Source organism: Meles meles, chromosome 1 (assembly GCF_922984935.1).
Source record: "Meles meles chromosome 1, mMelMel3.1 paternal haplotype, whole genome shotgun sequence".
Classification (NCBI taxonomy): domain Eukaryota; kingdom Metazoa; phylum Chordata; class Mammalia; order Carnivora; family Mustelidae; genus Meles; species Meles meles.
The window spans coordinates 100,087,413-100,100,770 of NC_060066.1; the positions used below are offsets into that span (position 1 = coordinate 100,087,413).

Below are 13,358 nucleotides of genomic sequence, written 5' to 3' on the forward strand. Positions count from 1 at the left end.
TATAGGCCTAGAACAACTTCAAAATTAGTAACATTTTTGGATTAACTAAAATATATAGCCATAAAAGTCAAAGAACATGTCAAAACTCTTAATATGCCTCTTTGTTTCTTGCAAAAGACAGAGAACAATCCTGACACCATGACATTTAAATCCTGTCTTTCACGAAACATAAATGTCTGGTACTTAGGGCATCCTTATCTTTGGGCTGTTCATTTCTCACTTTCGATTTCCAGTTTTCTCTGCTGACCTTCCCTCCCAGGCAGTGTGTGCCTAAGTTGAAGGATCCTTGGCTCCTCCCCCTTTATTGAAAGCATGCCCCCAAATAATTGCATTACATACAACCTGCTGTGCCCATCTGCCCAGGACTGTTTACAATCCAACAACTGGAGTGGCGTGGTATCACAGAGGCACGTCTGCTCATCGCAATATCCCACCCTGGAGACGGCTTTCGGGTCCCGCAACATTGCTCTGCTCTCGGTACTAGGCTTGGAGCAGGAGCATATGGGTCCGCCGCATCCTCACGCAGCAGGATTTTGCCCCCGAGTCAACCGCCGACAGCTTTCCTAAGGCAGGATCACACAGATTATTTATTTTCACTCTCAGCATCAAGTGGATTCATTATTCGTGATACTTCGTGTTCTGAGAAGCCTGCGGCCAGCCTCCATTCCACACTGGTCCTTTCTCTGAGGCTCCCATGTCTATTGTGATTCTGGTCCTCTGATCGTCAGTGCTGAGAGACAAGATTGTCCCAGGGATTGGTATATCATTCCAGGCACAAATTAGGGGTGTGATTTGGGCTCCAAAAATGCATTTCTGTTTTCGGTTTATTATCTCAGTCACAAGTATGAAAATATCTGCAGAAGGCCTCTGCTGTGGTAGCTCTAACCCCACCAATATTCATGATAATCCTTATTTATTTTATAAATTTATATAACCTTTCATATAACCCTCAGCAAAGTGTGGGCTGGAAGATTAAAACCCCAGCTCATCCTCCAACCTCCCTCTCTAGGTCAATGCCCCACGGCAGCCTGACTAGGGGTGTTACAAAGTGCCCCTTTTCTCTGCCCCCTGGCACCTGTGGTCCCCTTCTATACCCCAATGTTCTTGGTGGTACAGACCACCCAAGGCCAACCCCACCCTGTATTTCCATTCTTCCTAGAATGTTTCCTTGCCAGGCTGTCTTCCTATCACCTGAGTTTTCAGTTTCTGCATTCAGAGTAAAATGAAAGCTGCTTCTCCGTAGCTGTTCTCTCCTGATCGATCCAAAGTGGCAATGCATTGAGATTTAGGGATCTGGGCCCTCTGCAGCATGGCCGATTGTTTGGGCATGGCACAAGATGCCATTGTTGACTCCCTCCCTGACTCTGGCCAGAGAGGGCTCTACATGTATGTGGAAGCAGCACTTGGACCTAGAACCTTAGGGCCACAGGAGGCCAGGGACCTGCAGGAACAAGATCAGAGCAACCCTTCTTAGATGGGGTGACTTCTTTGTTTTATCATTTGGAATCTGGCTTTCTTGAGACCCTTTCAATAAGAGATAGTTTTAGTTTAAATACATTCTTTCTTCTTTCTCACTTTTTTTTTTCCTTTTCGAGAGCTTGGGCATCCTCTGCCTCTGGCATAGGGTTCGTTTTTCATAATGAGACACTAACTACAATATATGATATGACAACTTAAAACCATCTCTGTATTTTAACACTCCCTTGCCCTGTGTCAGCCTTTGCTTAGAAAACCAAGAAAATTGAAAACATTTTTTATGCTTCCACAGGTCTTAGTTGAGGGTCTTAATTCAAGGCAATGTGAGAAGAATGTTTATGCTGTAAAAACTGAGCGAAGTGAGAATGTCACCCTGCAAGGCCACTCTAGTGAATGGGGAGGGAAAGAAGAGCCAGATGAATCTCTTGATTTAATTTCTCTGTAGATTCACCGAGGCCTGAAAAGAGGGAGACCAAGTGCCCTATCCCCGGGTGCGATGGCACAGGACACGTGACAGGACTCTACCCCCACCACCGCAGCCTTTCGGGGTGCCCCCACAAAGTGCGGGTTCCCCTGGAAAGTGAGTATGACATAGCCTTAAAACCAGTAGGCTTCTTCTTAGTGCACCACAGCATCATGATCTTATCCTCTTTCTCCTCCAATGTGGAATTTGGAATGGAAATATAAAGTTTCCTTTCTGTGTCAAGAAAATTTCCATCTAGCTGGGTGTTTAAAATCAATGTGTTAATAGACAACCTGAGGGTACAGTTAGGACAGTAGGTCAGGAGACAACCGACATTGCAAAGAGAATTTTTTATATTTCCTGAAGGGTGGGTGTGTGCCACAGCAGGCAGGGCCACACAGGGGAGCATCAGGGTCATCAGGGGCCAGGGACGGGGGGAAATTCCAGTTTCTGTGGGAAGGAGCAAAGTAAGCAGTTTTAAGACTGGCTAGTTTGAATTAGCTCAAGTAGGCTCCAAAGCTTGAGGGTTGTCTATGGGTGTCTGATACCTGGCAGGTGGAGAATGTGAGTCTAATAAAAGAGGCAGCTGGGCATGGGCTCACAATTGGTTGATTTGCCTTTAAAAGCTGTTTGAAAGGACAGTGTCTCCAGGGTTTGCCAGGGCCCAGATGCAAAGCATCAGAATACAGAAAATAAAACTCATGGTTAAAAAACTGTGGACTGCACAGTCCTTTCTCTCCCAGAGGTGTGGCTTCCTGAAGCCCAGGAGTGGTTTTGGCCTCAGTGCATCATCTAAATATAAGAAGTGCATTCCAGGGGCACTTGGGTGGTTCAGTTGGTTAAGCATCCTACTATTGATCTCAGCTCAGGTCTTGATCTCAAGGTTGTGAGTTCAAGCCATGAGCTGGGCTCCACACTGGGCATGGAGTCTTTAAAAAAAAAAAAAGTGCATCATCACCAGGGTCCTCCCTACTCCCCATCTCCCCATTCCTTATAGGAACTTGTGATGCCTGCCATGCCTCTCGAGGGCATCCTGTAGTAGCAGAGGGTCCTGAGCAAGAGCAAACATTGGTGGCTTCTCTACCCTCAGCCCTGATGGGAGCTAGGAAACTGGAGGAGAAGGAAAAGGCTGTCTTCTAAGTTTTTTGAAGTATCAATGTGTTACATCCTCTACTTCTTTAACCTACATATTGAAACACCCATGGGTCATACAAACCACAGTGGTGTGAATGCCTCAGCATCACCCTTCTCAAAAACACAGCTTTACAAATCAGTGCATCTAATCTGTTCAGCACTGTCCCAGCAGATTACCAGTTTCTCAAAGTGATTACCGAGTTGTTCATTCAACCGTGCTCTTCCACTAATAACTGAATGGCAGTGTGGGTGGGGAGTGGGGAGCAATGGACAAGAATCAAAGTAATATCTCTTAGAAAATAAAGAACGCTATATTCAGAAGTTCACACCATGGTGAAAAGTTAACAGGAACTACTTGACAAATAATGTTCTCCATCCACTTTTCCAAGGAAAAGCACATAAATATAAAAGGAAGGTTATGAGCCTCTCATTTTAAGTTAAATAGAAACAGAATAGTCTTATTTAAGTCTAGTGTTAACCATGACATGACGTTTAGAGAAACTAAAACTTGAACACGCTGCTGAATTTAGTTTTTGAAGTTCTTGAGTGTTTATTAATTTCAACCTGAACATTTATGGGGGGAAGAAAGGCAGATTATATAACCAAATTCTTATGAATGCAAAGTTGAGAAGTAGGTTTGTTAGCATGTTATGTATTCATGGTATACTATTCTTTTCTTTTTGTGATATTTTGTGCTCAGTTCTTGCCATGCATGAAAACGTGCTCAAGTGTCCCACCCCAGGATGCACGGGAAGAGGGCACGTGAACAGCAACCGCAACACCCACAGGAGGTAATTGTGATGAGATGCTACTCTTACCTAACAAAGAGAAGTGAGACACACTTTCCACAGAGGAAATAAGGAACTAACACTGTGTCATCAAAATCTCTGGATCACTATCAAATATGTTACCACTTGAAATAGACAAGAAACAGACAGATAAAAAACAAATAGATAAAACAGATACAAATAGAACAAAACAAATAGAAACAAAAAAAAAACAAATAGATAAAAAACAAAAAAAACAACTTTCTGAGAAATTATCATTTAACAGACAGGCAAACAAAAAAAATGTTCTATTTGAACATTAAAGTTATACATTCATATAGTCATAATAACAGAACATGTCCTTATTTGCTCTGGAACTTCACCATAACCGTTTTGACACCGAAAAGGGTTGTGTAGGGTTTGTCTTGGGTCCCATCCAATAAACATTAACAAGGTACCAAAAGGGCTTCAATCTACTGTGGTTCTGACTATAAGCCAGGAGGAAGATAAACATCATTTCATCTCATTGAGATTCATTACGTTGAGATTTCTACTCACTAAACACACATGTGCATTTACATACAAATGTATTGTGTGGTATGTAAATATATACTGTGTCTCTATTATGTGCTCACAAGATACTATGTAACTCATAAGCATATTGCCAGAAAACTTCATATCCTATACTTTAAATTTAAACTGATTTAAAACTAAGTTCCTAACATTTTTCTAAAAATCTTGAGATAAATCATAGGATTATCATGCTAACATCTATAGCTGGGCACATTGCAATTGGAGTGGGTGCATTCTACTTAAAATGTTATAGAATTTCAGAATAATTCCCTTACATAATTTTCCGATTTTTAAAAGTGAGTTTGTTACTCATCACTTCTTAGATGGGATTGGGGTGCAAACGTTGACACGGTAGTTTGCAAAACACTTTTGGGATCTATTAGCATGAGAAAGGTGCTAAGTGAACTATTAATATGACTTAACATTTAATGTGTGCAAGTATGTTGTGAGGTGCATGCCAAAGCAAATTATTTTATCTTTTTAACTCAAATCCTCATTTTTATTTTTTTTAACAGTCTTTCTGGTTGTCCAATTGCTGCAGCTGAAAAATTGGCAATGTCCCAGGACAAAAATCAGCTTGATTCACCCAAAACCGGGCAGTGTCCTGACCAGGTTCACAGGTAGGACCCTCCCATGATGTTCCTAGTAGTCTGTCCATGCCATGCCCCTATGCAATGCATCCAGCTCCCCTCATGTGCCAGTTCACTACGGCCCGACCTTCGTTCACAACTACAAATGTCTATTTGAGAGGTTGGTCCAGTTAATCATACTCTCACTTAAATGAACTGCTAGACCCTGAGAAGCTTAACATGAAATTAATCTATATGTAAAGGTAACATAATGTGGATGAATCTAAAAGAAATAAAGTGTATAACATACATTAATCAAAATTCTGTGTCACTAAATGCAACCCATCCCACTAGTCAGGTAAGCCCTCCTGATGATTGATTAACCTTTCTCCCTGCAGATAATGCCTTCATAAATCACTCACACCCACCCAAAATATGTGGTGTTATATATGCATTCCTCTATTCCAACTATACATATAATTTCTTTAAGACAAAATATATTCCATGAATTGATAAGTGTTAATGAAATATCTCCTGTTTGCCTGGTACTTCACAATCTCCAGCAGTTTGGAAGACTTTACTTATACTTAAATAATAAACCACAAGTGATGACACAATGTAAAGTTATACATTTATTAATAATAAATCATATAGATAGGAAAAGTTATTTCAGGATTAAAACAGATAACCAGATCTTCACTGTTACTGAGACACTGAAATACAACATTGTTATTACAAGCATTTTCAAGATATGGCTTCCCTTAATATGTGCTCTTAGAGATTTAATTAAAGAGTCAAAATCAGATGAGTGAAGAACATATGTCAAGCAAAGATCATGAATTACTGAATAACTAGCAATTAAAAATCCTAACAAGTTTCTTGGTTAATATGGCCATATCCTCTAGTTTCTCCATAAGTAGGTTATTTATCAAATGTAGAAATAGTATTTAGTCTTATTTTCCTAACTTCTTAAAAAATGTGTTATAGACTAGAATGAAGATATGTTAGGGTTATACACCAAGTTACATATCTAATAATAAGATCAACTGCTTTTTCAAATATTTTAATGTAGCAGCTTAAATGTTTTTTTTTATGTAATCCAAGAAATATCATTGAAATTTTGACATTTTGATGAGTCTCAGGCATTCTTTGGTGGAAAACAAAAGAACAACATAAGTATTTTAGATATTGCTAAATTCTGAAAGGTGTATTTGTTTATATTCATTTACCATTAGACTATGTTTGTGTTTTTCTTGACTGGGATTGGTGCTACACAAATATGATGCCTTTGTTTAATCCCAATACAGTAAGGGAATATTGTAAGGGAATATTTAACTCATAGCTTGGATTAAGGTAATTCTATTGCAAAATGTGATAGCTATTATGATGCAAAATTTTGATTCATATTGAAATGATAACAATTACACAGATAAAATATTGAAGTATCAACAAAAACACTGAGACAAAGGGAAAAAGGTAAAAAGTCTAAGAAATTCACAATTCAAAAGTGAAGTTTCTGGTGTGTATGCTGCCCTGTTAGATGTCAGGCTCCTGTCAACTCTGCTGGAGAGTGGGATTTAGCATCGCTTCTTTTGAATGGACTACAATGCCATTTCCCCACCAGCTACAAATGTTACTTTTTACCATCAGGCTGATTAATAGTCTTAATATGTAGAATGTGCACACCTTGTCAGTGCCCTAATGATAGTTAGATGGCGTTTTTCTCTGTGGAACTCAAAGTGCTAACAGACATTAAATACTTGCTGCTCATTGTATCTGCATAAGACAAATGCAAAATTGCAAATTCCTCTTTTATCAATGGGAGACAGACCCACAACATGTAGCTTCGCCATAGCCATCCAGAACCCTTGGTGCCTCCCATCTTTCACTCCCAGCACAGAGTTCTCTCTTTTATCATACTGTGACCAGTTCTTTTCCATAGTACACTGTCTCTGTGGGTACTGACAGGCATGACACATCGGATCTGCTTTAAATTCTGATGCTAATATGCTCACTAAGAATTTCATCATAGTTCTTTTGAACTCTCCCCTCTTTCTTCAGGACAAGCTTGGTGAAACAAATTGAATTCAATTTCCGATCACAAGCCATCTCCTCTCCCAGAGCCACAGTGTCAAAAGAACAAGAGAAGTTTGGAAAAGTACCATTCGATTATGCCAGTTTCGATGCCCAGGTTTTTGGTAAACGTCCCCTCATACAAACAGGTCAAGGACGAAAAACACCACCATTTCCTGAATGTAAGCCTCAAATTCTAATCCTTATTCCCAAAAATGCATCTTGTCTATGTGTGTTTTGGGGCAAGGCTGTACTCAAATCTAGAATACATTATTTACTGCAGGGAGGAGAGAAAATATATTGTGCAGTGAAATAAAAATAAGTTATCAAGTGATAACTTGATCAGAATTACTGATTTTACATGAAGTTAAACTGAACATGGTGAATAGTTACTAGACTAATTATTCTCCAAATATCATGCCATTGTTGAATCAAAATACAGTAATTCTAAAGAAATATTTAATTCACATTCAGCTGGGTTTGGGATTAATAAAAACTGTTATAGTCATCACAACACAGTAATTTTGATTCATGTTGAAATTATGGAAATTTAACAGGTAAAATATTGAAATACTACTTAAAGTAGTACTTAAATCAGCAAAAGCACTTGGACTGAAAGAGAAAAAGTGAAGGTCTTGGAAGAAACTCACAGTTCAGAAATCAAGATTTTACAATAGGTGCAATATGTGTGACAGTGGAGAGGTTTATCCACATATTGAAGAATTAATATAGAATCATTTAAAATGTGTTAATACTCTAATGGTAGCACATCTGTATAGAAGATCATAACTCAAAGATGGTGTAATATATACAACTTGGTGTTTTTATTAACACATGTCTTCAAGTGTTTTAGAGTTCTTGAATAGTCTAATGAAAAGGTAAGAAAGTGAACATTGGGATGAACCCAGATATGAATCCTGTGTTATGGTATCATAAGGAAAGAAGTGAAATAATTCCCCAATTGAGTCCTCCATAGACCGTGGATTCTTCACAACATGCAAATCTATGGAATCCCTTTGATCTCATACCTCTGAACCTACACTGAGTGCTTTTAGGAACATATAACATGGGTTTCATTCTGTGATGTTGGTCAATTCTTTCAAAGAACTAGATGCTGTATAAAACGTAGCACTGATAAACATACTTGAAAGGAGTTGGCCCATTAACAATATGTATGCTATACTACAAAAGATACTCTGTCTATTCTGACTAAAAATAGGGCTTAGCCTAAATAACATCAACAACCTGTTAGATTTGGGGAAAAATTATATATGCACAGATACACAATGTTTATATACAATGTACACATATGCATACACATATACATATATGTTTAATTCAAGTGAAGCTAGTTAAGGGCATTCTATATACTCATATAATGTAGATATTGTTTAAAAATGCAAACATTCAGTGACTTTTTGTATTTTTTATAATTGTAGGGTCACAGTTGGAAATGTTTTAAATTGCTTCATGAAAAATAATGATCAAAGTTTAGAGTAAACAATATGCAGCAAAATAAATAACTAAATGTTTCTATATTATCCCACTTAAATCTTGGGTATTCCTCTCATAACCTTGAGCGATGTTTACAAACACCCAGAGTGAAGAAAAATATGGTTAATTCTCTCTCTCCGTAATGCCTTGTTGCCACAACAGAAACATAAAACAGAAACTCAGCCTTGATAACTAAAATTGCCTTTCTGCTCACCCTGAGAACACTTTCTCTGTCCTTTACTTATCATGTTCTACCTAAATATGCAAAATGCTAGCTCATTAAAGGCTCTACCATTTATTTAGTTCCATTTGGTCAGACATTAAGAACAACTTCTACTGGTTTAAGCACAAAACAAACCTGTATATCAAATAATAAAAATACAGTTCTATGTCTAAATATAAATTGTTATTGTGAAAACAAATGTTGAAAGGGTGCACTTTTTTTTCTTTCTTTTTTTTTTTTTTTTGCTACTGGAATTACTGGTCTTCACACATACACAGTTCATAGATATCCAAGTCTTAAGCCTCCGTAGTCCCTGATGGATTTTGCCAGTGTAGTTTTAATCCATAATTTTTGCCACAAATGCTGCCAGTGTACCTGTCCCATAATATAAGTTACAGAGTTTTTACCTTAAGAAGCATAAATATGAAAAATATTAAGAGAATAGACGTTCTTCCCCAGCCATCACATCATTCGATCTGTGAACTTCTATGAAAACCAATCTCAATAACCTTCATTGAGTGTACCAATGGATAATGGATCATGTTTAAATTTATTCTTAACGTATTTTAATGTAAGAAGTTATATCTCTAAAGCAAATCTATTTAGTGACTAAAACACGTACATGCAATTGCTAATCAAATCTCTCTTCAACAGCAAAGCATTTTTCAAATCCAGGGAAATTTCCTAATCGACTGCCTAGTGCAGGCGCCCACACACAGAGCCCTTGCCGTGCCAGCTCTTATAGCTACGGTCAATGTAGTGAAGACACCCACATAGCAGCAGCTGCTGCCATCCTGAACCTTTCCACCCGCTGCAGGGAAGCTGCAGACATCCTCTCCAACAAACCACAGAGTCTGCATGCCAAGGTAGGCCAGTCCAAGAGCCCGGAGGGTGGGCCAGTGACTGAACCGTGAGAATAAACTGCCTTTCATGTTCCTAACCACATTCACTACCATGCCGCTCCCCATCCCTAAAGCACATCCCTTCCTCGTCTTAGGAAGAGACTCAGAGGAGCATTGACAAGGATGAGTTTTGTGGCTTCCAGAAGGAGTGAAGGAGTGTTGTTCTTGAAGGCGGTATACCAAAGCCTGGGGAGAAGTGAGTGATGGAGCCTGGCTGGGGAGGTTTATAGACATCAAACCTACCTTTGTGTTGGGGACTTTGGCACACAAGGGAGAAGCTTGCGTTAAAATCAAACTGAAAAATGGAAGCTTTTTGCTGTCTGCAAGTCAAAGATGGTAGGAAATGTTTGACCACACAGTGGCTTGTCAAACAGTTGCAAAATGGACTCATGAGATTTTCTTATTGCACACATTACGATTGTATGACACAAGGTAGTCTCAGTTGCTGCCGTGTTCTCAAAGGACACTGAATAAAACGTGGATACTTTAAGTTAACAAGAGATGGTTCAGGGGTACTTTTGAGAACTCAGAGCATTCAAATCCAGAATCAAATTCTGTAAAGTTCATTTCTGAGGCCGATGCAATTAATCACATTTCTCTAATAAACCTCTCCTTCCTGACTAACAATGAGGGAGATGTCGTGTTTTTGATACCTTGATGACGACAAAAAACAAAGATCCTCCATATCTCCCCTTTGGAGGAGGAGAAGCTTAATGGGCTACAGAGTAGCTGCAATCCTCAGATCCTCAGAGGGAGGGTAGAAACTGCAACCGCATTCGCCCAGAGCATGTAACTCCCATCGACACAAAAGACTCAGTGAAAAGAAATCATTTTCCTACCTAGATGGCTGAAGCCCACTGAAATAAAGTGCCCAGGCTTATGTGGAGAAGAGATTTTCCCTTTGCTTTAAGTGGGAGATCTCCTGGGTTAAACCCTAACCCTGAAACTCAGGCGATTAGAGTAGATAGCTTTCTTTCTCTCTGCAAGCGCGGCCCCATCCCTGGTGTGGTCAGCTGCTCACCTGTGCTGTGCCAGGCCTTCAGGAGAGCAGGGAATTCGGTGCCATAGAGCATTTGACAGAAGAATCAGAATTAGCTTCTGGACAAGTCTGAGCCAAGTAAGCCCCAGGAAGAGTTGGTGGCCAAAAACCACTCAAAAACAATTTTTAAACAAATGAGGTTCTTAAACAAAGAAAAAAAGCATCCTCTGAAAATTATAAAGAAAATACCTACTTTTCCAAATTCAAAGGAATTCAGGTCAGAAATTATTTACATCAGTGAATGATTTAGGGTGCTTTGCAATGCTACTTTAGTTTATTTTTATTCATTTTGTTAAAACCTGAATACGTTCTTCCTTTTTAAAGGCACATTCTAATAGGCAGCTAGTTGGGGTAATGCTAAAGTATCTTCCTTCTTACGCTTTATATTATTTGTTTAAGGCTGTCCTTTCAGAATAAAAGGACCGCTATTATAATGATTAACACTACTTAAATTATTTGAGCAAATGATTGTGGAATGAGTGCTTTCTATCTGCACAGGTAGATTGTTTGTTTTTCGGAATTCTGCCCTTAACCTTCAGATTTTTCATGTTCTAGTAGTTGCTGGAGCGAAACAATGAATCGAACAAAGATGACCAAAGATTGAGGGTATTTTCCCTTATCAGTATATGGTTTGTTCTTTTCTTGAATACCTTCTGGACAGAAACGTGACTGTTAAATTGGCACATTCTAAAAATCCAAGTAATTGACTTGTGCATCTATTCTCACACTCCTATTGGGAGCATGCTGTGTGCCGGAGTTGCTCTATGGAGCGGATACTCCCGCCCAGGGTGACAGGAACTGCCCTGTGGGTCTCGTCCTCCATACAGCCAACCCAAGTCTGAACTGCAGAAGCCAAATCGTGGACATGAGGAGGAGGATGGAAGAGACACAGAGTGTACCAATAGACTTTGAGAAGGAGTTTGTTACATTAGCAGTTTAAAAAGCCATTTTCCTACCAAAATGATCTCATTTGACATAGTGGTGGTTAAAAGAGGATAAATACAGCACCCTACAGTGTCACTTTGTGCAGAATCCCCCTTCCATGCGCATATTCTCACACAACTGTAACAATTTGCAGAATTCTGTTCTAGCTGGATCTTATATTGTAAATATAAAAGAGAACCTCATAAATTCCTAAAACCACAAAAAATAGTTATTGTTGCAAAAATGAGAAAAAGCCAAAGTAATTAACCCTGAAAAATGGCCTCTGATCAAACATTGCCCAATGTAGACCATTTCTATTCAGTGTTGCATTTCCTTTGTGCCCTTCACTTAATATAAGATTAACTATATATAAATGATCTTCCCCTGTTGAATAGTAGCCTGATTCTCTACCCACTATGATTTGATTTTTTTCCTCCATGGTGGTTAGTATGTTTATTTCCGCTAGCCAAAATCCATAGATCTCTTGAGCTCCTTATTTAGAAAGAAGGATCTAGAGATGTATGAAATTTCCCTATTGACTTCTACAGCTGAGTGTAGAAGAATTTTTTGATGTCTAGAGAGATATTCTGGCAGATGGACTCTTAGCTCTACCCACCAAATGATCTATGAGATTTGGACTTCCCAAGACACATGTTAGATCCTGCCACAGACCCGTCCCGTCAAGGAGTTTTTGACTGAAGCAGAAAAAAAGAAATGGTTGTTCCAGGTAAAGAACTGTGTTTTCATAGGTGACGTTTCTAAAGTCCAGGGGAAGCTTGGGTAGTTTTGATCAGAACCCAGAGAAATGAAGGCAGATTTCTCATTTTCCTTCTGCCTCCATGCAGTCTTTTCTTTGATGGAACGAGTTTCTCTGACATTTCTTACAGAGCCCAGTTGGAGAACAAATTATAGAAAAGGCTGTCACATGTGGGCGCATTTTAAAAATCAAGCCAAAGGACACTAACCTTTAAATTGCCTCCATATCCACCTGTTGGGGCTAATACAGATACTTCTTGTGCTACCTGCAACTGAGTCCAAGTTTAGTGAGAAATCTAAATTCATGATTTATAAAATCCCTATTCTTATGGAAAATAATGGGAGCAGGGGCTGTCTTCAGAGAGGCAAAACAACTTTGAGTTCCCACAGAGTCTAAAAACAATGTGGGACAATAAGGATATTCCACAGTGTTCTTCTCCTTCCAAAGTTTCCTAGCCCCACCTGACTGTCTACCCAACACTAAAGCACTTCCTTCATGGACCCTTTCCCAACACCGTATGGAGAAAACCAGTGCTACCATCGCCCACCACTGCCCAAATGAGTCCATCATATCCTCAAAGTGGATGTGAAAAAGAATTACTTGTTTGTTAAAATACAATTCAACATATACACAATTCATCTACACCACCAAAATCACCTGTATGTTGCTTTAAGTATCTCTGAGGAATCAAGTCAGAAGAAAAAATTAGTAATATCAATATTAGGTTTATCAATATCAACAGATATCAATATCAATATAATGGTTTAGTGTAATTTGAAGTATGAGCCCTCTCTTGAAACTAGTATTTTCATTCGTTCTAAGATTGGTATAATGTCCTTCATTTTAATTTGGAATTAATATGAGTTTGTAAAACGTTCATGGGCCACAGCTTCAAATACTCCCTCCTTCCGTCTGGCCACCATTGCTGCTGTTATGAACACAGCATTCAGTAGAAACAGGCGGC

The 13,358-nt window shown here is 39.0% G+C and overlaps 1 protein-coding gene across 3 annotated transcripts in view; it reads left to right on the top strand.

Moving 5' to 3' along the window:
* ST18 (ST18 C2H2C-type zinc finger transcription factor) overlaps positions 1 to 13,358 on the top strand; it is a 106,966-nt gene that overhangs the window by 50,703 nt on the left and 42,905 nt on the right. For all 3 annotated transcript variants that reach the window (XM_046024067.1, XM_046024083.1, XM_046024075.1), the window contains 5 exons: positions 1,922 to 2,056; positions 3,774 to 3,864; positions 4,929 to 5,033; positions 7,044 to 7,237; positions 9,427 to 9,638. In XM_046024067.1, coding sequence (XP_045880023.1) covers positions 1,922 to 2,056; positions 3,774 to 3,864; positions 4,929 to 5,033; positions 7,044 to 7,237; positions 9,427 to 9,638 — 737 coding nt within the window. The remainder of the gene's footprint in view (positions 1 to 1,921; positions 2,057 to 3,773; positions 3,865 to 4,928; positions 5,034 to 7,043; positions 7,238 to 9,426; positions 9,639 to 13,358) is intronic.